Genomic DNA, 27703 nt, shown 5'->3' on the forward strand with positions numbered 1-27703 from the left:
GGCAGAAGAGGAGGTGGAGCAAATCATAGAAGAGATCACCTTTAGTGATCATTGAGAACCAAGAACTCTTGAAAGAAAGAAGAAAAGAGTTGGAAATAAATACAGGAGATTTAAGAAATTAAATAAAAAGGTGAATATCCGAAAAATTAAAAAAGCAAAAAAGATTCAGCAGAAATTCAAAGGGTGAAAGGAAGCTATAAATAGAGAGAGGGATAAAAACTGGAGTGAAAGAAAAAAGGAGAAAAGAAGGGACAAGAAACAGGATTTGGAAACAAAATATATGGGAATTATAAAAAAATGGGGAAATCCTTAATTGGACACAGAGATAATGGGTGATTATTATATAGAAAGGGGATTCTGCAAGGTATTGAGGGGTAATATAAATAAATTTATAGTTACAAAATAGGGAAATATAAATTGACAAGATGGAAAAACAGAATTATTATTTTTTGGATAATGGAATCTAATGCTCTTCCTCTTTGTGTAGAGAGATAATTGTAACAAATAATGGAATAAGTATATTAGATATATTGAAATATTTTTAAGATTAGAATGTTGGATTTTTTTGGTTTAAATATGAATGGAATAATTAATGGAATATGTGAATTAAATATATGGAAATAAATGAAATGATATAGGAGGAGAGCTGAAATGGAATTAATTTTAGGGTTTAGGATTGTTTTACTGTTTGAATGAGTAGATTAATATGTCCTTTTTTGGAGGGAGAAATTTAATGAAATTTAAAAGGAGAAAAAAATGCAGAATCTGATTTATATATGCTATGTAGTTTTAAAGGGATTATTGTTTATTTTTTTAGGTAATAATGTTAAATGTTTTAACGAGATTTAAAGGGTGAAAATAAATGAATTTATAACTTAGAGGTGGCGCACTTACATTGAGATTTCAGGGGGGAAACCAATTTATAGAAGAAGTGTCTTTTTTTAAATTAGAGTTTAAGATGAAATACAGAAATGTGACAGTTAAAAGTACTAAAGTATAATGATTATGAAGTTATCATAAGTGAATTAAATAATGAGATAAATATTTGGAATAATACAATAAAATAGAAAATGTATAAAAACACTGTTAAGATAAGGAATTGGATATAAAAATTGAATATGTAACCATGGTCATATTTGTATGTATATGTGAAACCTGTAATCATGCTGTTCACTAAAAAGAGACGTTAAAATATGGAAAACTGAATAAAACTTGTTAAAAGAACAAGTTTACCAATCAGATCGTGAAATCTGTAGAGGAGGTGGTGTTGCTATCTTCTATAAAAAGTCCTTACATCTAAAAAACATCCAAGTTACCCAAGAACTTGCTCTTCCTGAGACTATCGTCTGTGAACTGTTCTTAAATATCACATTTCGATTCTTACTATATTACAGAGCCCCTGATTATGACATCGAACATGTAAACAAGCTAAATTCACTACTAACACGGGCAACATCCTACCCACACACTTTTATCTTTCTTGGTGACTTCAATCTACCTCACATTAACTGGACCCTAAACAAATGTAAAACTGAACCCATACATGCAACCTTCTACAATGCTGTAACAAACCTGGGACTGGAACAACTAGTAACCAACAATACAAGACTTAACAACTGCGACAATCTCATCTTCTGCAATAGTTTGAATTCAATTTACGGAATACAAATTAAAGAACCCTTTTCCAACAGTGACCACAGCATGATTGACTTTTGTCTCAACATACGTCCACACAAAAATCAACACAACGATGTGATCACCAATTATAACTTCAAAAAAGGCAATTATGATATTATAAACAATGATCACTCATCCCTTGATTGGCAATTTCTATTCACTGGATGCAATACTGTTGAAGACCATTACAACATATTTTTACTTGAAATCAAAAGAGTCATCAAACTATATGTACCAATAACAACTCCAAAAACCAGAAAAAAACAGATTACCCATAACAATAAGGAAGTTTCAATCCCAAAAGAGATCACTTTGACAGAAAAACAAATCTGGTCACATTGCCAACTTCAAAAGCCGATACAAAAATTTATGCCACCAGATAAAGATTGAATGCACCAATTATCTCATTAAAGAAGAAGAAAACCTTCTACGCACCAATTCCACCCGAGCTTTCTACAATTTTGTAAACAACAAACTAAAAGACTCAAGGTCCATCCCAGCCCTGAAAGGATCTAATGGTAAAGACTGCAATGATGACACCATTAAAACCAATCTCTTTAACACATTCTGTGGCTCAGTATTTGTAAACAGCAATGGATCATGCCCAGTATTTCTCAGTTGAACCACAGACAACTACAGTGATCTAATACACATTGATTTTACAGAAGACAATGTTGAAAAAGCACTACGCAATCTAAAACCATCTCTATTGGACCAGACGGAATATGTGCCTATTTCTTAAAAAAGCTATCCATTGCCATAGCCGAACCTCTAAGCATAATCTTTCAGGACCAGCTCCTTGCCAAAACTATGGTCACAAGCCACGGTCATCCCCATCTTCAAAAAGGGAGACCCCAGCCTATTTGAAAATTACAGACCAATCTCTTTATGCTGTGTCACCTGTAAAGTCATGGAATCAATTATTAACCAATTTATTATCCTCCACTTAGAGACAAACAACCTACTCTCTAATAAACAATTTGGTTTCAGAAAACTATCCTGTAATCTGCAACTCTTACACTGCAAAAACATATGGACTACACAATTCGATCAGGGCAAAGCAATAGACGCAATCTACATAGACTTCTGTAAAGCCTTTGATTCAGTGGTATACGACAAACTACTCCTAAAACTGAAATCTTACGGTATCTCTGGACACCTGCATAACTGGATAGAAGCATTCCTGTCAAACAGACAACAAATGGTTAAAATTCAAAATCAAATTCTGTACCTGTTAACAGTGGTGTCCCCCAAGGCAGTGTTCTAGGACCAACTCTCTTCATACTCTACATAAATGACCTCTGTGATCATATTAAGAACAACTGCGTCCTTTTTGCTGATGATGTAAAGCTATTCAACACCACAGACAATACTGCTACCCTTCAAAAAGACCTCAGCTATGTATCAGAATGGTTAAACAAATGGCAACTTCAAATCTCAACAAACAAATGCTCTGTCTTACATATTGGCAAAAAAAATCAGAAAATAAAATACAGCTGAATAGTCAAGACCTTGCTGATGATTCAAACTCTGTCAAGGACCTTGGAGAACTCATCTCTAATGATCTAAGTGCTAGAGCCCACTGTAACTACATAGCCAAAAAGGCATTAAGAGTTGTTAACCTAATCTTACATAGCTTTTTCTCTGGTAATATTACACCACTAACTAGAGCATACAAAAATTTGCTAGACCAGTACTTGAATATAGCTCGTCAGTCTGGAACCCACATTACGTATCTGATATTAACACAGTTGAGAAAGTCCAGAAATATTTCACAAGAAGAGTTCTCCACTCCTGTATTCGTTGCAAAATACCTTATGCCACCAGACTCGAAATTCTAGACCTAGAAAACCTAGAACTATGCCACCTTCGGTTCGATCTAAGTATAGTATATAAAATCATACATTGCAATGTCCTACCTGTCAATGAATACTTCAGCTTCAACCATAACAATACAAGAATAAACAATAGATACAAACTCAAGGTTAATCGCACCAAACTTGGTTGCAAAAAATACGACTTCAGCAACAGAATGGTCAATGTCTGGAATACTCTACCTGACTCTGTGGTTTCTTCCCCAAACCCTAAAAACTTTAACCTTAGACTGTCTACTATTGACCTCACCCCTTTCCTAAGAGGTCTGTAGGGGGCCTGCATAAGTGCACCAACGTGCCTACCATCCCTGTCCTATTGTTTCTTTTATTTTTCTTATATGTATCCATGTATTCATAACTATGTATATACTTATACCTATTATCTTGTAAGCAATTGACAAACCAAATAAAATAAAATAAATTATGAGTTGCCAAGTACTAATTGATAGCTGTTAAATACCATTATTCAGCAAACATAATCAATTTAATACTCAGATTAACCTTATCTCTCTGCTCACCCCTATCCAGCTCCCTTCCTTTTCCAATTAACACATTTACAGGTAGTCCTCAACTTACGGCCATAATTGAGCCCAAGATTTCTGTTGTCAAGTGAGACATTTGTTTAGTGAGTTTTGACCCATTTTATGACCTTTTTTTGCTACATGAATCACTGCAGTTGATAAATTACTAACCTGGATGTTAATTGAATCTTGCTTCCCTGTTGACTTTGCTTGTCAAAAGGTCGCAGAAGGGTATCACATGACCCCAGGACACTGCAGCGGTCATAAGTATGAACCAGTTGCCAAGCATTTGAATTTTGATCACATGACCAGTGGGATGCTTCAGAGGTCGTAACTGTGAAAAATGGTCATAAGTTACTTTTTTCACTGCCATTGTAACTTCAAACAGTCACTAAATGAACTGTTGTAAGTCGAGGACTACCTATATTACTCTATATATTCTTGGAAGCTGTATTCAATAATTTTATTCATTTTTGACCATTTACATTCTTTTAAATATCTTACAGTCTCTGAAATAGCTGGAAGTATTTGAGATGCTTCTGCTCATTTCCAGATTGTTGGTCAGTCACATGAATTTGCTACAGGAAGTCTGGTCAGAATTGCCATCCCTAAGTGATGCAGTTGTAAAATGTGATGCCACTTGACTACATTGCTTAAAAATGGCAATTCTAATAGTCTTCGTTGGTGTCATTAAGTAAGGACTGTACAGTCATAAAGCAAGGGCTTCACATGATTGCAACTTCTGATTTCCCATTTACTTTGCTTGTAGGGAGCTGGCAGGGTACATGGAAATCACAATCATAGGATCACAGCTTGCCGGGATGGCAGGAACTCTGAGAAGCAGTTGTAAGTGCAATTCATTCAACACCATTGTAATTTTGGATGGTCCTGAACAAAGAGTAGAACTATATTTATTAGGGAAAATGGCAACTCAGGTTTCTGAGATGTTCAGAAGTTGAAAGTAAACAAATGCTATAATTAGGCCATTGTAATTTAGTTTTGCACTTTGGTTTACCTGACTGGCTCCCAATATCTATATCTGAAATTAAGTCCCTTATTAACCAACTCAGGAGGGGAAAGGCCCCTGGAGCTGACTGGATTTCCCTACTGAAGAATAACCAACTAGTGGGCTCAAATCTTGGGATCACTTTCCAACTATGTTGACACCATGGGATACCGCCCCAAAGACTAGAGCCTGGCAATTATGTTAGTCCCGTTCTTTTGATTTTCTACATCAGTGGTGTGGTGAGATGTCTACACGGTCCATATTTCCATCCCCCTAAAGCAGGAGTTGCAGTGTCTATGCAGATGCTGCTGCAGTTCTTTCTGGAACACCAACTGGCCTCCAAGGAGCTCTGAGAACTTTAGTCCAATATTGCAACAAGGATAATCTGGAAATACACTATCAGAAAAACAAGAGTATGGTTTATGGATTATGATAGTAAAATAGAACATTTTTGCCATTGTTGTAAAGTGAATCACTGCAGTTGTTAAGTTAGTAACATTAACTTTGTTAAGTGAATCTGGCTTCTCCATTGACTTTGCTTGTCAGAAGGTCACAAAACATAATCACGTGGTCCCGGGACACTACAACTGCAACTGTCATAAATACATGCCTGTTGCCCAGCATCTGAATTTTGATCATGAGACCACTGGGATGCTGGAATCGTTATTGCATGCCATTAGTTGGAGGGAAGCCCACTGTGAATATACTGCTGCTACTGGAATATGCTGCTTCTACTGAACAAAGATCTACCAATGCCATACTTAATTTTTTCTGATCCAGCTGCACTTAAACTCTTTAAGGCTATGCCTTTAGCCCAGCTCCTTTATGGGACTGGTTGGCTCCCAAGCTTTGGGTTTACCTATCTGGAAAGGAGCCCAATGCCATGCTCTACCCTTTGCAGCATTGGATGGTAAATATAAAAAAATCTTACATTGAACTTTTGAAGGGCTTTGCCCCTGTGATTCCAGAGAAGTGGAAACTTCAGAATGTGTCCTTTCTGTATGGAAACATCTGAGCCAGGTTCATACTGCCTCTGATTAGTAAATATTCTGGTCACCTAGATTTGGCTTATGCCTAAATGTTGCTTTTAGACAAAGTAGCCCTTGTCTATAAGAACCCCAAGGTACAGCATATGCACAGCTAGGTTTTGCACAGCAGTGTAGAAGATCTGTCGAACTCTGATGGACGAATATCCCTCAATGAATTTTCTGAAACTATACTTAATCTAAATTTTAGATATTAACACTTCTCAGATGTTAATAGATTCCTTTACTTTGGTATAATTTTAGATATCATACAATATAATTTTAGTCTTTAATTAGATATTAGTTAGGTTTTAAATTGTATTTGTTGATTATCTGTGCTGGTCTTTGATCACATAAATTGAATTGAAATTGATGTAAGATGTCTTTTAAATGCAGAATTCTCATTTTAATTAACAATGAAAAATTGAATAAGATTAAGATGTGCTTTTGTGTGTGTGTGTGTGTGTGTGTGTGTGTGTGTACACAAACAACACATATAAGGACTCAATTCCTAAATTCTTAACAGCTACCTAACACATAAAAAAATAATCAGAAAATGTATTGAGAGAAATACATCTAAAGCTTAATTTATATACATTGAAGCATGTTTTGGAATTTTGCAAATCGAGCATTTTTTATTGTTAAGGATGATTATTGATTATTTTGAATTTTAAAATAAAGACTTGCATTACCATGACATTGAATAGTAAGAAATCGATGCTTTGAAGTTTAAATAATATTCAGTATGTTTATTATGATATTAAATTAGAGTTATTCAACATATTTTCCATGTTTATTGGACACCACACAGAAAGTTTAAAAAGAGTGATGGGAAACTTATCGTATGATACAGTACAGTGTATTCTTTCATTTTAGTTTAATATCAATAATTTTGTTGACTTCCTTTTGGGAAGGATGTATGGTTTAAAAATCAGTATGTGATTAAAGATTATTTTGCTTTGGAGCAAACAAGCTTGTGTTCTGCTTATCAACCGGCTGTTGAGAAGATTGATTAAAATTATTCCATATGGTTAATATTTCATGCTTTGTTTTAAAACATTTTATGCTTTTTGTCTCTTTTTTCTTTTTTCCAATAATTTGTATATGAAGTAACCTGGGGTTCAACATGAATTAATGTTATCTTTTTATTTGTTTAAGGCAGCAAACCTGTCTCGCTACATTTCTCCAACGATTTTGGCATTAATTCTTCTTTTTTCCCCGATGTCTGCATAGGAAAACTGAATGAAAAAAAAAATAGATATATGCGAAAGAAAGAACTGTAATACATTTAACTTGAGGCAAGAAAGAGTGAAACTTGTAATGGAAACCTGGCATAAAGCACTAACTAACTCTTGAAAGAGGTTCAGACTGAGACTGCACAGCATATAATGAGCACCACGCTGCTGCAGCCTGCCAAATGTTACAGGCACATGAACATGTACTCCATGCTTAATCAGAGCAACATACAAGTTTCCAGGATTAAGTAGCACTTGCCAAAAAAACAAAAAAAAACCCCAACCCTTGGACAGGTGCCATGAGTTTGAATTGAAATGGAAAAATTAGAGTTTTGCTCACCATCATCTCCTTTAAAGTAAAGTGGAAAAGGAGGGCAATATATCAATAACAATGCATTGCATATCTAGTTAGTTACCTCTCATGCACATAAAAATTACTCTTATTGAAGGCATCCATAAACATTTGTGAAAAGAACATAAAAATGTCTTGACTAGTTTATCCAATATTTGTGTTTTCAAAAATGAGTTGCCTCTGGAAGCCTTCTAATGCAGTTTGCTTTTATATGTTTTTTTTCTGGCTATTTTGTTTAAATATTTCCATTTTCAAGCTCACTTAACAGGAACAGCAAAGTAATTCCCATGTGCTTTTTATGAGAAAGAGCCATGCTGCTGAATAACAAAGCACCTGCTTTGTATACAGAAGGCTTGAAGTTCCAGCTTTGGCGTTTGCCTGGTGGCAGAACTAAAACTGAAGCCTGGCAAGATATTTAGAGTTAGAAGAGACAGTGCTAGGCAGATCTGGTTAATTTAATAGAGGGTTGATTTCCCCACATTTCTTACTCATGTTAATTCTGGCAACTTGTTTAATTACTTGCCTTGTTTTTCTTGGCCACATTTGGTGTGTGTGTGTGTGTGTGTGTGTGTGTGTGTGTGTGTGTGTGTTTCCTGCAACACAAAGCACTTTCTGGTTTCATTGACATAAATGTTGGCAATGTCATTTCCTTCCCAACTTTGTAAAGTATGCAGTGTTTACAAGTAACTACCTTATCTGGGAGGTGGAGTACTTCCTCTAATTAAGCTCAGGTTGCTAACATCCCTTATTTGTTGCCTTCAGATATGTTGGGTTCCTTTCCCATCATCCCCAGCCAGTGTTGTCTAAGGAGGGCTGGTCTAATCTCTAATAACTTGAGATGGGGGCATGAGAACTGGTTTAAGACATTGCCTAAGGTGAAACGGTGGTTAAGATTGTAAAATCTGATAAATGTTAGTCGTAATTATGCTAGATAATATCCTGAGAGCTCCCAGCTCTTTCCTTTCAGTTTATATTTTTAGTGTAATTCTTAACAAAAATGCATGGAATGGGGATTTTGCTTTGCAATGGTACAATCCAGAGATTAAGGACAAGGAAATGTAAGATTACTGTAGGAATACAAGTGAGAAACCTAATTCCCTTTTCTTTATGACCTTTTTCTTGCTGGATCTGATTCTGACACCTAGAACAAATATAATACTTATCCAAGTATACTGACTTAGTTTTTTTTCTTTCTTGGTAGTTTACGAATCTCTGAACTTTGATTTGGAGACTAGTGACAAATGGCTGGGAAGAAGACTACTGCAAGAAACTGAGGATAATGTCACTGATAAGCCAGAAGAAGTAAAACATCTCTATCGAAAAAATTGCACTGAACCAGGTAGGATGGAGGTTTTCTTCCTTGATTTGGTAGTCTGTAAGGTTCAGTAACTGTAAAAACACCAAAAAATATTTCCAATCATGCAGATTTTGTATGTATTGTAAAATGAATGATGGCAAGTCCCTTCCAGTTCATACTCAAGATTGCTTATAGAATTTCTGTGGATTTCACATGCAGTGTATATGAGAACGGTGAAAAACTTTTCCTAGTTTTAGGTGTTCTTTGTTTTTATTATCATTGCAAACAGTGGTCAGCACATGGATTTTGAAAGAAAGAGTTTAATAAACAATTTATTAAATTGATTTGCCACCTGACTTTCAGTGAAATTTGTAGAGTATTTTTAAGGAAAGGCCTGTTTGTACATAACGGTTGGTACATCTTTGACATACAAATATTTAGCATACTTTACAGCCTATTTTTCTTAAATAAAACTATGAGCCCTTTCTTTTAGTACTAGTTCACAGAAAAATACATGGTATTTGAAAAAGCCACATATCTCCCTAATGCTGGTTGCTTCTTTTAACTTTTCTTCCTGAGTTGTAAGGTTCTCGGTTGTTTCTTTGTAGAAACAGCCCCACAATTCCTTTCCTGAGAACTTCTTTTTGTACAAATTCTTATCCTTTGTTTCCTTACTTTTATGGAGAATCAAGTTATGTTGCTGGTAAATTATTTGATTTCTATGTGTTCTTTTCCATTTTCTCAATGTGGGTTGTTCCCTTTACTGTGCTTTTGTTCCCTTATTTTATTATTTCTATAGTGACATTGTGTTATGTTTGCTGTGCAACATGAAAATGAAATGAAAATGAAAATTTAAATGAAAAGGGTGATCTGTGATTAAAGTTCTTTCTAGGAAGTAAGATTAAGGGCAATTAAGAGAACTTATTCAAGGAGCAGTTAATAGGCTACTTGTCAATTATTCCAGATCATACTTAGTCTGACACAATAAACTGGCTAAACTTGTATGCCATAAGGTTTTTTATTAAAGTTGGGAGGGTTCCTTACTTGAATGTACTAACTTCCAAATAAATATTATTGAAGGCTCTTTCAGAGGAGAATGCCTTGCCTGAAACTATGCAGTTCATTTATGTAATGTATAAAACCTCTTGTTTTAATTCTATTTTCGGTTAATAATGGAAAAGGCATTTCTCAGCAAGGAAGGTTACTGTTGTAGTTGAGCAATGAGAGGCTAGACCAGGGCTTGGGTGCAACAAGACTTTATTGTAGCAATAAAGGACTGAATGTGTTAGCCCTGCCTGGAGCAGGCTCACAGCGATCAGCGGCTGGCCGGACCCTGCAGCTGGCTTTTATAGCCGGCTGTCGAGGGAGGCCAGCCAATGAGGGGCAGCAAACGCCCCCGCAGCATGAGCGGACCTGGGTGGGGACTTTGGCAAGTTCCAGGGACATAACACCCCTTCCCCCCAGATGCGAACACGCATAGTCACTTAAATAAGCGGGCGGTCTGTGCTGGCGCCCCGAGCGCCGTAACTCCAGTGAGTTACCAAGTGTCTCAGAGTTCAAGGCACCCGGTGGGGTTGGTGATGGGGTGCAGCCTCGCCCTGAGGGTTGCAGAGGCACCGGTGTTGTGCTTGTGTTTGGTGATGTCGTGGCCCCGTCTACTGGTTCTGGTGGCGGACCCGTTGGGCAGTCCCGGTCTACTGCCTGCTCCCCTGGTCCGGGCGGTGGTGGTGGAGCGATTCTGGCGTGGTCTTCGGTGGGAGCTTGGTGTGGCACCTGGGGGTTGACCTGAGCCCACGATCCGACACTGGCGAAGGTACCCTGTTGCTTCCTTAGCTGGTCAGGCCGTCTTCCAGCTGTACTCGGTACGACCGGGGACCGGTGATGGCTACTATTACTCCTGGAATCCACAGCGGGTCTCCGGCATAGTTCCTCGCAAATACATGTTCCTGCAAGACAAAATCTCTGACCCCCGTCATTGAAGCGAGGGGGGTGTCAGGGCAATAGTGAGGGTGGAGCCTATCCAACACAGTTCTTAGGCGTCTACCCATCAGCAGTTCAGCAGGGGATTTGTTGGTGACCATGCAAGGGGTCGAGTGCTGGCTAAGCAAGAAACGGGAGAGTCTGTGCTGCCAATCTTCTTTGCTGAATCTGGCTAACGCTTCTTTTGTGGATCTAACGGCTCTCTCCGCCAGTCCGTTGCTGGCAGGATGGAAGGGAGCCGTGAAGATATGTCGGATACCAAGATTTGTGGCAAAACGGCTAAATTCTGTTGAGGCAAACTGTGGGCCGTTATCCGAAACTATGGTATCTGGTAGCCCATGTGTTACGAATAGGCGAGTTAGAGCCTTGGTAACTGCTAGCGTGGTGGTCGTGGATAGTTGGGCCACATCGATCCATTTAGAGTACGAATCAACGACCACCAAGAAGGTTTTGCCGTGTATTGGACCTGCTAAGTCAATGTGTAGCCTTGACCAAGGCACGTTGGCGCTCTCCCACTTTGTGGGGGTGGTGACTGGAGGGGATGGTCTGGATTCCTGGCAGGGTTGGCATGAGCTTACCCACTTGACGATGTCGTCGTCCAAGCCAGGCCACCAGACGTAGCTCCGTGCCAACGCCTTCATCCGGACGATGCCCGGGTGGCCCTCGTGTAGTGCCTCTAAGACTGGTGTTCGAAGTGAGGCCGGAATAACAACCCGGGTGCCCCACAACAGGCAGCCCTGTATGCTAGACAGCTCCTGTTGATGGGTCTTAAAAGGTGTGAATTCGGCTGAGAGGTTAGAACCCGGCCACCCCCTCCTCACCCAGTCCAGTACCTGGGCGATGGTTTTGTCCATCTTGGATTTGGTGGCGATGTCGAGGGCGGTGACAGGAAGGTCGAGCTCGGTGACATCGAAGATGGCATGGACCGGGGCTGGGTCTTCTGCTGGAGCTGGCAGGGGGCAGCGGCTGAGGGCGTCTGCGTGGCTTAGCGTTTTTCCTGGGCGGTGGATGAGCTTGTACGAATAAGCCGCCAGGAACAAGGTCCACCTCGTCATTCTGGGAGACAACACTTGGGGAGTCTGCTTGTCTCCGGAAAGAAGACCCAGGAGAGGCTTGTGGTCCGTGATTAGCTCAAAGTTGTGGCCAAACAGGAATTCATGAAATTTCTTAACCGCGGCCACTGCGGCTAAAGCCTCCTTGTCGATCTGACTATAGTTACGCTCTGTTGCTGAGAGCGTTCTGGAAAAGAAGGCAATTGGTGCCTCTGAGCCGTTGGGTAGTCTATGGCTTAATACGGCACCAATCCCAAAAGGGGATGCATCCGCGGCTAGTACCAGTGGGAGGTGTGGGTCAAATTGAATAAGGACCGCGTCAGATGTGAGCAGTGATTTGACTGCGCGAAAAGCGGTGTCTTCCTTGTGTCCCCAGTGCCAAGGTGCTTTTTTATCTAAGAGCCTGTGTAAAGGCTCTGCTACTGATGCCTTGTGAGGTAGAAATGATGCATAAAAGTTCAATAATCCCAAAAAGGCTTGGAGTTCGGCTTTAGTGGTTGGTGTGGGTGCCTCATGAATTGCCTTGACCTTGGACTCTAGGGGGTGAATGCCTGAGGCGTCAATTTTATAGCCCAGAAAGTCCACCTGTCTAGTGGCAATGGCACATTTCTCCTTTTTTAATTTGAGGCCATGCTGTCTGAACCTGTCTAACACTGCTCTGACTCTCTGGAAGAGTTGGGGTCTGTCCCTGGCCGAGACCAATATGTCGTCGAAGTAGGGTACAACGCCAGGGAGGCCCTGTAGTATACGCTCCATGAGGGATTGGAAGATGCCCGGGGCAACACTTACGCCAAACTGGAGACGCTTGCACCGGAATGCACCCCTGTGGGTCACAATGGTCTGCAGTTCGGCTGTTTGGTTGTCAACAGGGAACTGTTGATACGCTTGTGACATGTCCAATTTGGCAAAAATGTTGCCAGGCTCAAAGGTATGTAATAAATGTTGAATGACCGGTACTGGGTACGCGCTAACTTGTAGAAAGCGGTTGATTGTTGTTTTGTAATCTGAACAAATTCTCAGGCTGCCATCCTTTTTAAGGGGTGTGACAATTGGCGTCTCCCATTTGGCGAAGTCTGTCGGCTCGATGACCCCTTGCTTTAACAATTTATCGAGCTCTGCGTCTAGTTTAGGCCGAATGGCGAATGGGACTCTGCGCGGTTTCAGCCGGACTGGAACCGCTTGGGGGTCAACTGCAAATGATATGGGGGTACCATTATAACACCCTAACTCATTGCTGAATACGTCTGAGTAGTCATTGAATAAGGAGTCAGTGTCAGAAGCTGAGACAGCATGGACTCTTGTTAACCCTAGGCCGAGGTAGGGGAACCAATCAAGCCCCAGAAGACTGGGGAGGTTGCCGTTAACTACCACTAGAGGCAGATGGCCTTTGAAAGCTTTAAAATTAACAAGGAACTTGCCTTTGCCGAGTACTGGAATGTCTTTTCCCTGATAATCCCTCAAGGAGATCTGGCACTTCTGGAGCTGGTTTCTGGATAGCCTGGGCTGGATTCTCTTGAGGGTGCTCCAAGAGATGATTGAGAGCGCTGACCCCGTGTCAACCTCCATACGACAAGGTTTACCTTCTAATAAAATGGAGAGTGTTATTTTACTAATAGAGTTACAGGTGTGGTTAGCATGGTAGCAAATGTGACAATTTAGTACTTGCCTTTGGGACCCAGAATGGGAAAAAGAAGGAACCTTTTGTGCTGAGTTGTGCGCGGCCTGGCAGACTCTAGCGATGTGGCCTTTTTTGTGATGGTTACAGATGGCACCCTTGAATTTGCACGTAGCTCTCGAGTGAGGTCCGCCACAGGATAGGCACAGGATGATGTGTTTGGGTGCGCTGTTGGTTTCTTGCCTGGCTCTTGCCTGTGGTTGTTTGGCATGGGTGAGGCGGTGGATGTCTGTTTGATCGTTAGGGTCGTCTTCGTTGACTACCTCTTCTGAATGAACAGTGGCGCAGCTTTGTTTGGGAACGGGACCTTGAATTTCAGTGGCGGACTGGGTTGCCAGCTCTGCTGCCAAGGCTTCCTCGACGGCCTGGGATAGGTTGAGGTCCTTCCTGGCGAGTAGTCGCCTCTGGAGGTGAAGGTCTTTGACCCCGCAGACGAGCTGGTCGAGGAGCATGTCATCGAGATAGTTCCCGAACCCGCAGTGGAGGGCTGCAGTCCTCAAGGCGGCCATATATTGATTGACGGTTTCCTTTTCCGCTTGCTTCCTCATCCGGAAGGTGAATCGCCTCGCGATTTGTGAGGGTCTGGGGGAGTAATGGTTGGTGAGAATCTCTAGCAATTCTGCCCAGGGGACATTCTTTAACTCACATGGAGCGACGAGTGCTGTGGCGGTATCAAAAACGATGGCCCCGCAATAACTGAGGAAGAATGACTTTTTTCTGTGCTCCCCAGCATCAGCTAGACCGATAGCGTCGATGTAGTGGTTAAAACGATTCTTGTATGACTCCCATTTTTCTTCTTCCGGCTTGAACGGTGGGAAGGCTGGGTTGGAGTTCATGATGAGGACTCCTGCGTGATATGCTGTTGAGAAATCTCTCTGGGACACAAAATGGCACTTGGGCTCTTGTCAGGCTAGTGACTACAGCTCTGGAGAGGCTCCACAGACCTCTCTGCTCTCTCTCTGGGCTACAATTTGGGGCTAAGCTGCAACGGCTGTTGGCAGCGTTTTGAAATTCGCGCTCCTGGAGAGCGTAGGCGGTGATGGCTTGCCGCCTCTGATAGCGCTTTGAATTTCGCGCCTGCGTAAGTGTCAGTAGCTCGGAATAACAGCACCGCGCTGTATTCCGGCAAGAAATCCAAACGACAGCCGTTTGAATTTCACGCTCTTTTTGTGCTGAGCGGCTGCGGCTCGCAGCGCTTCACTTTCCTCTGTAGCTTGCTAACAAGCGGCTACAGACGCTATTACTTTCGCTCTTGCTGACCGAGCTCTCCGGCGGCGCGGCTGCGGCTCAGCGGTTTTAGTGATTTCAGCTGTTGCGAATTGCCTCTGGTAGCCATCCCATCCTCGTCGCCAGTGTTGTAGTTGAGCAATGAGAGGCTAGACCAGGGCTTGGGTGCAACAAGACTTTATTGTAGCAATAAAGGACTGAACGTGTTAGCCCTGCCTGGAGCAGGCTCACAGCGATCAGCGGCTGGCCGGACCCTGCAGCTGGCTTTTATAGCCGGCTGTCGAGGGAGGCCAGCCAATGAGGGGCAGCAAACGCCCCCGCAGCATGAGCGGACCTGGGTGGGGACTTTGGCAAGTTCCAGGGACATAACAGTTACAGTACAGATGAGGAAAAACTGAAATACCTGAGTTGTAATTATTAAATGCATATGTGTTCTCAAACACTCAACAAAATCAGCTGCATTATGTATTTTTAGCTAACGTCACTATAAAAATCAGAAAAGCAAGTGATTAATGAACTGAAAGATTTGTGCATACTTAAAAAGATGAATAAATATTTATAGAATTATTTATCTGACCACATAATTTTGCCAACAAATTTACTATAAAATCCTGGGAGTTTTGTTTGCAAATTCTCACTTCCAATATAATTAACAGTTACATTAATTTATTAGCTGTTACCTTCAGAAAAGCAATATAATTTTTATAGAAGTAGATTTTCTGATGAATGTCTATATTTTCTTTGACCAAAGTAACATTAATATTTCATTTTAAGGAAGAAACAAAAGGCCTGTGGTGGTGGTTGTTTTGTGCTAACGTATTTTGGGTATATGAATAGCTAAGATTGGATAACATTTCCTCAGAAAGAATGAAGACAGAACCTCTCCCAAACAAATGGGGTTATTTTAGTCTCTTATTTGTTATTGCCACTGCTTGTTTCCAGATATTCACAAACATAAGTACAAGAATCTGAATGCAGCAAATTGTGACTTATTCACAATGGCAAAATTGGCTCAAAAACAAAAACATGTAAAGTGCTCTCTCCCCCCCGCTTGTCCTTTAAATTGGGCATGTACATGTGAGTTCTTGATAGCCACACAAGGAATACATTTATTAACTAAAAAACGGGGGAATCTTGAAGTGGCAAGAGTCCATATCTCAGTTATGCTTGAAATACATTTATATCTGAAAGTTCCTGGGTTTGGTCACCAACATCTCGGATAGCAGGTGTCACTGGCAGTACTGAATTAAATGAAGCTGTGGAGTTAGAAAGTCACTTTCTATATGCAAATTAAAGCAAAAGCCCACTTTATTGTGCTTTTGCTGAAAGGCCCACACAACATTATTTGCCAGTGATTTTCCATGGATAAAACCATAAAGTGTTATTTTGAGATTTAAGGCCTAAAATTTTGGGGGGACTATCTGAGGAGCTGCTTGTCCCAATATGAACATGCCTGAGCATAAAATCCCCTAGAACAATGTTTTTCAACCTTGGTAATCGTAAGAGGCATGGATTTCAACTCACAGAATTCCCTAGACAGCACACATCTTAAATTTGCCAAGATTGAGAAACACTGCTCTAAAAACTGCTCCCATTTATTGGGAACCTGGGGTGGTGAGCTGCTTCCTTTGCTGCTCTGGAATGGTGAAACCTGCTTCCTCACCTCAGGATATCTATTTAATCCTCAGTCTTTCTGCTTTTAGAAAGGGAGGCTAGGCATTCTTCCTATGACCACAGGTCTTTTCAGTTTCAATAGCTTAATGTGTGTTTAAGTATTTCTATGAGATTTTCCATGATTATACTTTCTGTTTCTTGTTAGCTATCTTAGTGGAAAGGCTAGATACATCCTAAAAATAAATGAAAAAGGAATAAAATTGCTTGAAACTTAGGCTGCGACTGACTATCCATGCTTCACATCAGGAAGTTCAGGAAAGTAACAGTCCTGTTCTGCTGTTCTTGTTGGTGAGATTACTTGACCCTTGGCTGTTTTTGAGGTTTAGGGGAAAGACTGGATCCTGCTTGATATGAACATTTGAAAGAGGAGAAAGGGCAGGGTTCTGCTGTCACCCAGACAAAAATACCCAACACTCATTTGTGAGAACTCTAAAATGACATTTTAGCGGAAAAGTAATAGAAAGCAATAGAAAATTGGAAATAGACTTTCCTTTCTTTCTTCCATTTATTTATTTATTTGTTTGTTTGTTTGCTTGCTTGCTTGTTTGTTTATTAAATGTTTATGCCCTTCATCTCCCCTACAAGGTGAGTCTGGGTGGCTCTTCTCAGAGTTGTTCAATACCGCACTTTCTTGCAATTCTTGGAGGAATATTCTTTCTGGAAATCGGATGAAATATACCTTATGTATACCTCCTCAGTATAGCAATATGAATTTTGTATAGATATGTTTGTTTAATGAACACATCAACTATGCCTTTTCTGTGATGCTTTCAGCTTCCGTCTCTGACTGGTAGTATGGAGCTAGTATTTCCTACCTATCTTCTGGGATTTTTACATTAGGCTTGCAACTAAATATAAATTGGAGAGCAACTAAACATTCAAACGCTCCAGTAGAGCGGCTTAACATTTTCCTCTGTCTGCCCTGTTCTTCTCCATAAATAAGCCTAGATTTAGAGCTTGAATGTAAGATTATAACGAATGAAGAAGGGCAGGAAGTCAGAGGCAGAACAGGCTTCCATCTTCCTCCATGCCTTTAATATATTTTGCAATCACACCGTTATTTCTCTGCCCCAGTGTTTCATGTGTACTGTGTAATTTTTATGAATTAATTACAATTTCTTATGTATTTGCTGTTTTCATCATCACAAAAGAAAAGTTAGACATTTTAGAAACACATTTTAAACAAAATATGACTAGGGCTGTGTGGAATTTTTGCCATGTTTTTATTTCAGTATAGGGTGTTAACACTTCTGAATAGTCTACTTCAATCAAATTCCTGGCCTCATGGCTGCTGAGTTATCATATTCCTTTGATTTAAATCTCTGTAAAAAAAAAAAATTCTCCACAGGAACTGTAGCTCATTGTCTTGAAGCTGTGGCAGTTAGCTGCTTCTCTGCAATGTGTATGGTTGACATTGATTTCCATAAATAACATTATCTGGCATTATGTAGGCTTTAAAGATTCACAATGAAATAGTAATACAGTGTGCTAAAATGTGGAGTAATAATGGCATATAAAAATAACATATTCATGGCCATAGACATTGAACGTATTTGTTCAACTATAGTGAATTGGGAACACATGGGTGTCTATTTGCAATGTAGTAGCATGGCATCTCATCCCTGACTTGGATGCATTTATTTCAAGTGAATATAGGCAAAAAGATAGAATATTGTTTTTCTTTATTCCAATAAATAAGAGTGGGGTACAGGTTTGGTGAAAAGAATAGGAAAAAAGGTGTGTCATTTCAGCTCAGGCTAAAATAATTGGACACTTACCACATCTGCCTCCAGTTTTATTTAAAACACTGGATGTTGACACTCTTTGAGTTATAAATGGTAAAGTCTTGATTAAGAGAGCTTTCTTTGAGATTTTTTCCTACATAATTTGTTGCAGATTTCTGGAAGTGATTTTGCTTCCTTTTTTCCATCTCTACCATGAGTTGATACTGTCTGGCTTAACAGGAGTTACTGGGTTTGTTTAAAAATAGCAAGCACAACGAATCTGTTCACTTGTTTAATTTAAATCTTAGTTGCTTTAACATATATTTAGAAGCAAGTTCAAGTTCAACTGAAATTGAGATAGCTACAACATGAATATAATGCACTGCAGTTAACCTTGAATGTTTACAAGCATCCAGCAACTCTTTAGACAGTTTTGAGCGCTTAAGGTAAACAAGAAGCGAAGGTCCCTCTAGGCCACACATTGCATTAAAGCATAAATGCCAACAGTTTTTGCTTAACATAATGTATATACCCTTTCCAAAACAGAGTGGGAAATTGGGCATATCATAATAAGCCACAAACAAACCACAATATGACTTTATGTGAAGACTAGTTTGATTCCTTACAAATACTTGGTAAAGAATTTCCATAGTTCCAAGCACATAGACAGATGTTGCATCCTAGGAACACTTGGATGGTCTCTTCATTTGTTGGGAAAATTATGTTTTGCAATTTTCATAAGAACATATAAATAATTGTGTTCAGTCCTGGATTTAGAAGGGACTTCCCATGTCAAAAAAGTATGTCAGCCTTTTGCAATCTTAGCTGGCAATGTCTCAAGGGGAAGGAAGACAAGAGAAGACTGTCTATTTGGGATATAAATGGGAATGGGTGACCATTTAAACCCCATTAACAATCTCTCTTTTCTAAAGATACCCCATTTAGTTATGTATGATAATTTGCCACCAGATAATCTTATCATTTCCCAGCTGGGCCCTCCTGGAATGAGTCTAGTCCAAATTTCTCAAAGCAGCATTTATCTCCAATGCATCCTTCTGCCTGGAATCCACTACGATAAAAGTTACAGACAGAGTCTAGCTCTTAATGTTTGCCTACTGGTTGAAACTTGTCTTTTTACTCAAGTGCCTTATCCCACTGATGCAGCCAGGTAACTATGGGCCTTATTCTAGAAGCTCCCTTGTAAGCAAATTACAAAACTTTGTCCGCAAGAAGGGATACAATCAGGCAGCATTGCTCATTAAAGTCCCAAAGGTGCTTTTGAAAAGGCAACTGGACTTTGTTTTTTCTTTGAAAATGTTTCACTTGTCCAAGAAGCATCTTCAGTTCTGGAAGCTCTGGAAGCTTCTTGGATGAGAAACAAAACATTTTCAAAGAAAATGCTAAGTCCAGTTGCCTTTTGAAAAAGCACTTTTGGGACCATCAGTGACCTGAATGATTGAGAAGCTCCACAGACATTGCTCATTAAACTGTGTATTATTGATGTAGTGCATCACACTAATGTAAGCAGAGGTCCTAAACTGCCTGTGGAGCAGCACATATGGTACTTTCTAAAACCTGCCTCATACCTCAGAAAATTGGTTTACCCCAGGCTTAGAAAAGCTTTTACCTTGGCAAGGTAATTGATCTAGAGTCTAGACCATAGTAATGGAATTTTGAAAGCCTGACTATATCTCCCTTCTTTCTACCTGAGGAAGTTATGGCAGGGAGAGTTTGAAGTTCTTTTTAATGCTTTCTTCATTTCCCAGATTTAAATCATATCTTGGCAAATGTTGCTGCATAGTTTCTCCTAGGTCATCTCTGGCTCAGGAAGCCCACCTAAAGGTAAATGAGGAAAATCAGCTGGGATAAAGATGTGATTATCAGCTTTTAAAAAACTAGATACATGATGTGAGAATGTCAAATGTTTAGAGCAGACAGCCTTCCTGCACAACAGCATTTCTCTCTGAGTCAGCTATGGACAGGGAGATTATGCCTGTTTACTGTGTTATAATGTCCCTAAGATTATCTTGGGCAGGCAGGAGAATGATGACACAAAGTATGAATAATAAAGAATGATATTGCTATTGTTATTACATGGTTTCTGCTCTGTAGCAGATTCACTTTGTACATTGGAGAAATAGTAAGTAAGCTGCTGTTGGAGAGAGACTGGCGGAGCCAGGGGAAGGAGACAAATGGGAATTAGCCTAGAATCCCCTATGTGGGCACAAGGGGGCAAAGTATGACCCATCTTAAATGCCATTGAGTATTACCCAGGTGCAAACCATCAGTCTGAGAAGATTCCTGTAAATAGCCATGAGCAATAAATCAGCTAATTGGATTTTTCAGATGTGGACTTAGCTGTTCTGTGCAACTGTGCAGTGTTCTGGTTTCTAGGTAGAATTTTAAAGCTATATATTGCACATATTGTAAGCTACCAAGGGTCCTTCTAGAACCAGACATCCTTAACAAAACTAAGAAATAAGTAAAATGAGGTCTAATTCAAAATTAATTATGCCATGAGCTTTCAGCCCTGGCCAGTTATATCTATAAAAATCACAAGATAATTTGTTGGATTGTAAAATAAGCAGGAAAAATGGAATTTCATCAGTAATGTAATGCCTAAAGGTGATATATATGGACCAGGTGACACAAGAGCATCTCTTATCATTCTAATATGCACAGTTGCAGCTGTCATGCTACACAGAGCCTTTGAAGATAATAATATTCCACTCCCTCTTTATTTTTCAGAGTTTCTTTTTAATAAGGCAGACAATGTATCATAGCTCAGAAAGCAGAGTCTTGAGTGAACCCGCAAGCTTTAATGTGCTGATATTTTGGTCAGCCATGCAGTAACTGAGCTAAATTTGAGTAAAAATAGATGGAGGTGTTGCACCTAGAGGTGAAAGTCAAAAAATTAGAATACCATGCAAAAGTTCATTTATTTCGTGGAGTTAGCCAAATTCCAAGGTATTTAATTTTTTTGTCACCTGTATTCCCATTGATGTCTCTAACTCTTTATTCTGGTCTCCTGTTAAGTTTTTAGTCATTAGTTTCGTTTTTTTCCTATTAATTTTGAGTCCTGCAACTTCTCCAAATCGTTCTAATTCTTCTAGTAAGTTATGTCCTTTTTCTATAGGCTCCTCCAAAAAGAAAACCATATCATCAGCGAAAGCTTGTACTTTATACTCTTCTGATTTAATTCTCAGTCCTCTAATTCTCAAATTTTGCCTAATGCAGGTCAAGAGTGATTCTAGGGCGAATATGAAAAACAGAGGAGACAGAGGGCAACCCTGTCTTACCCCTTTTTCTATTTTTATTGGGCCAGTTTGTTCCCCATTTATTAGAATATTTGCCTGTTGGGTGTGGTAAATTGTGGTTACGATGTTTTCTAATCTAGTGCCCAAGTTCATATTGTATATTTTTTGTATTAAGAAATGCCAATTTAAATTATCGAATGCTTTTTCAGCGTCCAAAAACATAAATGCAAATTGTTTTTCCGGATAGGCTTCATAGAATTCTGAAATATCTATCACTGTTCTTAAATTATTCTTGATTTGTAGAAATGGGAGAAATCCATTTTGGTCTTCATGGATATGTGTATTTAAAACCTGTTTTAATCTATTAGCTATAATAGAAGAGAATAGTTTGTAATCTGCATTCAGGAGCGAAATCGGTCTGTAATTATTAATGAATCTATGGTCTAGGTCCTCCTTCGGGATCAGCAAAATTAAGGCTCCCCTCCATGAGTCCGGCATCCTAGCTGCTAAGAGTACCTCGTTAAATACTTCCAACATCAGTGGTCCAATTTGTTCTATGATTGTTTTATAAAGTTCTACAGGTATCCCAACTGGTCCTGGCAATTTGTTGTTGCTTTGCTTCTCTATTGCTGACTTCAGTTCGGACCATGCAATATTTTTGTTTAATAGTTCTATCTCTTCCTCTCCAATTGCTTTATCGTTTGCTTCCTCTAGGTATTTCCTTATTTTATCCTCACTTTCTTCCTTTTTATATAATTTCCCGAAGTATTTATGAGTGATCTCTTTTTTCTTCTCTATCTCATCTTGCAAGTTGCCCCTCTCGTCCATTAATTGGTGTACCAGTTTTTTTCCTTCGTTTTTTTGAGTTTGTGGGCTAACCATCTCCCTGGCTTGTTTGCATGCTCAAAATAGATTTGTTTAGTCATTTTCAGACTTATCTCCAATTTTTCTTGTTCCAGTAAATTCAGTTTGTGTTTAATTGTCATTAACTGATTTTGTATTTTTTGGTTTTGGGGGTTCTTTCGTAGTTGGGTTTCTAAATCTTTAATTTCTTGTTGTAGGTTACTTTGTTGGGCATACTTTCTTTTATTTCTCATAGCATCGTAAGAAATTGTTGTTCCTCTTATAATTGCCTTCAATATATTTTGTTCCTCTTATAATTGCCTTCAATATATATCCCATATATTTTGTTTCGAAGTTAACTCATTATTGTTTTCCTTTAAAAAAATGTTGAGTTCTTCTTTCAATTTGTTAGTGTATTCTTCTTCTTTTATTAAGTGGGTGTTAAGTGTCCATCTTTTCTTTGGTTTTCTTCTACCTCTCCAAGTTATTTGAATTGGGTTGTGGTCAGCCCAGTCATTTGGTAAGATTTTGCTATCTTTAACTTCGTTTACTAGTTCACCGTTTATCCAAGCCATATCTATTCTTTTCAGATTTTATGTGGGTTAGAATAATAAGTAAACTGTTCTTTTTTGGGGTTTAGTTTTCTCCAGATATCTACCAGATTCAGTTCATTCATCATATCCTTACATGGCTTCGAAAATTCTCTTTTTCCTTTTTTATTCTTACTCGTGTTACTGTGATCTTTCCGATAGTCAGCAATAGAGTTAAAATCGCCAATCAAACAAATATTGCCTTTTTCGAAGCCTATTATTTTTTGGTGGAGATGTTTGAAAAATTTACCTTGATCATCATTTGGGGCATAGATTACTACCAGTAAAAATGTAATACAATTAATCAAAATTTTTACCACCAGAGTTCTTCCTTCAGGGTCCGCCCAAATTAACTCCGCTTTTAAGTCATCTCTCACATATATGTCAGTACCTTTCTTTTTGTGCTTATCTGCTGGTGCTGTGAATAATTTTCCCAGTTTCAGACAATCTAGAAATTTCTCGTCATTTTTCCTAATGTGTGTTTCTTGTATGCAAATTATATCAACATTTTGTTTTATTAGTTTGGTTAGAATCCTTTTTCTTTTGGGTCTTGAATTTAAACTGTTTATATTGATGGAAAGAATTTTCCTTCCTTCCTCCATTTATCTAAGTCTGCTTCGCTTTTTGTCTTGTAACTATACAGCTCTCTTCTTGTGGTTGATACAGGGTTGTTTCTTCTCTTTTCTGTTGTAAGTTGTCTTTCCCTTGGATTTGGATGGGTCTTTCTTCTTTGTTCCTATGGTGGTTACGGTCTTCCTGCATGTTCCTTTGAGTTTCCTCCCTAGCATGTTGGTCCTCCGTGCTTGTTAGCTGTTCTAGGAAGTCTTGTGCTTGTTCTATTGAATCAATTTTAATTTTTCTTCCCTTCCACGATATTAACATCCCTTCTGGGATTAGCCATTTGAATGAAATTTCTTTTTTATTTAAGTAATTGGCTAAAAATTTATATTCTTGCCTTATGGCCCTCACTTTTCTTGGAATTTGCTTAAGAACAATGATCTCTTTGCCCTTATATAATATTCTCTCATCTCTGGCCATTCTCAGTATTAGGTCTCTTACGCATCTTCTTGAAAAACGGATATGTATCTCCCTTGGGCAGTTGTGACGCCTTGCATAATTGGTATTCACCCTATAGACTTCGTCGAATTCTTTGAGTAAGTCATCTTTCTCTTTTTCTACTAGTTCAGCCAGCAAACCTGTCTTTAGTTGCTCTAGTTCTTCATTCTTGGATTCCTCCACGTTCTGGAACCTTAGGTATGCCGCTGCTCTGTCCATCTCTAGTTGGACCAAGGAATCTTCCATTTCTCTGTTTATGTTTTTAAAGTCTTCCTCAGTCCTTTCTAAGTTCTTCTCCGCTCGTTTTTCTTAAAAAAAAAAAAGTTCATTTATTTCACTAATGCAACTTAAAAGGTGAACCTAATATATGAGATAGACTCATTACATGCAAAGCAAGATAGTTCAAGCCGCGATTTGTCATAATTGAGATGATTATGGCTTATAGCTCATGAAAACCCCAAATCCACAATCTCAGAAAATTAGAATATTACATGCAATCAGTAAAACAAGGATTGTACATAGAACAATATCGGACTTCTGAAAAGTATAAGCATGCATATGTACTCAGTATTTGGTTTGGGCCCCTTTTGCAGCAATTACTGCCTCAATGCAGCGTGGCATGGAAGCTATCAGCCTGTGGCACTGCTGAGGTGATATGGAAGACCAGGATGCTTCAATAGCGGCCTTCAGCTCTTCTGCATTGTTTGGTCTCATGTCTCTCATCTTTCTCTTGGCAATGCCCCATAGATTCTCTATGGGGTTCAGGTCAGGTGAGTTTGATGGCCAATCAAGCACAGTAATCCCACAGTCATTGAACCAGGTTTTGGTGTTTTTGGCAGTGTGGGCAGGTGCCAAGTCCTGCTGGAAAATAAAGTCAGCATCCCCATAAAGCTCGTCTGCGGAAGGAAGCATGAAATGCTCCAAAATCTCCTGGTAGACAGCTGCGTTGACCCTGGACTTAATGAAGCACAGTGGACCAACACCAGCAGATGACATGGTTCCCCAAATTAATACAGACTGTGGAAACTTCACACTGGACTTCAAGCATCTTGCAGTGTGTGCCTCTCCATTCTTCCTCCAGACTCTGGGACCTTGGTTTCCAAATGAGATCCAAAAGTTGCTCTCATCAGAAAGGAGGACTTTGGACCACTGAGCAACAGACCAGGTCTGTTTTTCTTTAGCCCAGGTAAGACGCTTTGGGCGTAGTTTGTTGTTCAGGAGCGGCTTGACAAGAGAAATATGACATTTGAAGCCCATGTCCAGGTTCCGTCTGTGTGTGGTGGCTCTTGATGCACTGACTCCAGCCTCAGTCCACTCCTTGTGAAAGTCCCCAACACTTTTGACAATCCTTTTTCTGACAATCCTCTCCAGATTGCGGTCATCCCTGCTGCTTGTGCACCTTTTTCTTCCACCCTTTCCCCTTCCACATAACTTTCTATTAATGTGCTTTGATGCAGCACTTTGGGAACATCCAATTTCTTTTGCAATTACCTTTTGAGGCTTTCCCTCCTTATGGAGGGTGTCAATGATGGTTTTCTGCACAACTGTCAGGTCAGCAGTCTTTCCCATGATTATGATTCCTACTGAACCAGACTGAGAGACCATTTAAAGGCTCAGGAACCCTTTGCAGGTGTTATGGCTTGATTAGCTGATTAGAGTGGGACACGTTGAGCTTAGAATATTGAACCTTTTCACAATATTCTAATTTTCTGAGATTGTGGATTTGGGGTTTTCATAAGCTGTAAGCCATAATCATCTCAATTATGACACATCACGGCTTGAACTATCTTGTGTTGCATGTAATGAGTCTATCTCATATATTAGTTTCACCTTTTAAGTTGCATTACTGAAATAAATGAACTTTTGCACGATATTCTAATTTTTTGAGTTTCACCTGTATTTTAGCTTACCAGTGATAAACAGCTGCAAAGAAAAGACTGCTTTCAAACAGAAAATTGTAGAGAAAAGGGAGTTTGGTGGACCAGAACAATTAAAATATAAAGTACTAATATGATTCAATGTTTTCAAGCTGCAATTTTGAGAATTCTTTTGTTTATGGAGCTTGTCTATGTAACAAAGTCTTACTTATTGAGCAATTTATCTTAGTTGTTCTCCTGAAATAGTAAGTATTATGAATGAAAATAGTAGACATACTATTTTAAAAAAATGCTTTAGTATGTAAAAACTGGGAAAATATGAATAATTACTAGCAAGTGATACCAAGTTGCATCATCAACCTGTATTAACATTTCCCCCAAAGCAGATACAGTTCATATATGTAACAGCTGAAATCTTCTTTAGTAGATCATATCACTAATAATCAAGATTATGAACTGGACATGAAACTGTTGTTGAACATCTTTAGGTAATTTGATGCATCTCTTCCCTGCAAGTTATAAATTAAGAAGGTATGTTGGGATATGACTTGTGTATCATCAGAAATCTAGATTGATACTGTGCTATAGGATTGATGCCATACACTTGGCATGTTACATTTCTGGAACAAAATATATGCAATTGTTCATAGTGGAATTGGAAAAACTGATTGTTAGAATAATTCTGTGAAAGTCTTACAGGTCCTCCCAAGCCCCTGGGGGAACAGAGATCAAGAATGAATGAATCACATCAGAGTCAAAATTTCCAAAAGAGCTAGTCATACCAAAACAAGGCATGAGCAAAAATGCTAATTAAAGTTGATGATGGGTTGTTGAAGTTAGGCGTGGATGTGAACGCAGTGCATGTTCTTTAATTTTGTGACAGGCAGATCCCAAACATACACTTCATTTCTATTCTCACCTCGCCCTCATCTGTGAGCTACATCTACCAGGAAGCATAAAGCAGCACTAATCTGAGCCGGCATCCTATATTATAGATAGTGCTAAGGCCTATAGACCCAAATTTCTCATTCTCATTCTATCTTCACCAGTGCATAGTCAGGGAGAGATAAGAAGCATGGATTCTACCTTGATTGGATAAAATATGTGTTGGGCCCTGCAAATTTCAAAAGTCCTAAAGTTTTTTCCTGTGTCAAGAAAGGTTTGCTACTCATTACTTCCCCTCCTGTTTTTCATAGGAAAGGAAAAGTGCTTTGATCTTTCATGTGGTACTGTACCTAATTTCCATTGCACAAGAGCCTTAGAAAGAAAGAACATTTTTCTGATGCCATAAAGTAAAATAATGTTAACATCAGATGAAACTTTCGATAGATAGCCTCATCCAGGAGAAGATAAAGTTTTGTTGTAAACTGCAATACCTGATTGCTGGGTATGCCAGGTGAATATACCTTTATACAAAGGTATATACTGTGTAACCAAGTTTAGATAATACAGTGAGACTCAAGATGCTTAAAACGCAGCATGTTATGTATTAGGGAGTGTACATTTCTTAATTGACTTCTGTGGCTTAACATATGTGAACAAATTACAATGTTTTTCAACGTAAATGCAAAATGGCAATGATAGAATTGGTACTGCAGTTAGTTCTTACGCCTCCTAATATAGGTAAGCCCTGACTTACAACAATTCATTTTTCACACTTACGACCATTGCAGTATCTGTGGTAACATGATCAAAATGCAGGTATTTGGCAGTTGACTCAAATTTAGGACAGTTGCAGTGTCCAGAGTCATGTGATCACCT

At 39.2% G+C, this 27703-nt stretch overlaps 1 protein-coding gene across 5 annotated transcripts in view; it reads left to right on the forward strand.

Moving 5' to 3' along the window:
* The window catches only part of SLC24A3 (solute carrier family 24 member 3), a 227900-nt gene that overhangs the window by 81030 nt on the left and 119167 nt on the right, over positions 1–27703 (forward strand). For all 5 annotated transcript variants that reach the window (XM_087930631.1, XM_087930633.1, XM_087930634.1 and 2 more), the window contains exon 2: positions 8892–9029. In XM_087930631.1, coding sequence (XP_087786757.1) covers positions 8892–9029 — 138 coding nt within the window. The remainder of the gene's footprint in view (positions 1–8891; positions 9030–27703) is intronic.

This window comes from Pseudonaja textilis, chromosome 3 (genome assembly GCF_049901715.1).
Source record: "Pseudonaja textilis isolate UNSWEBS1 chromosome 3, rPseTex1.2, whole genome shotgun sequence".
Classification (NCBI taxonomy): Eukaryota; Metazoa; Chordata; class Lepidosauria; order Squamata; family Elapidae; genus Pseudonaja; species Pseudonaja textilis.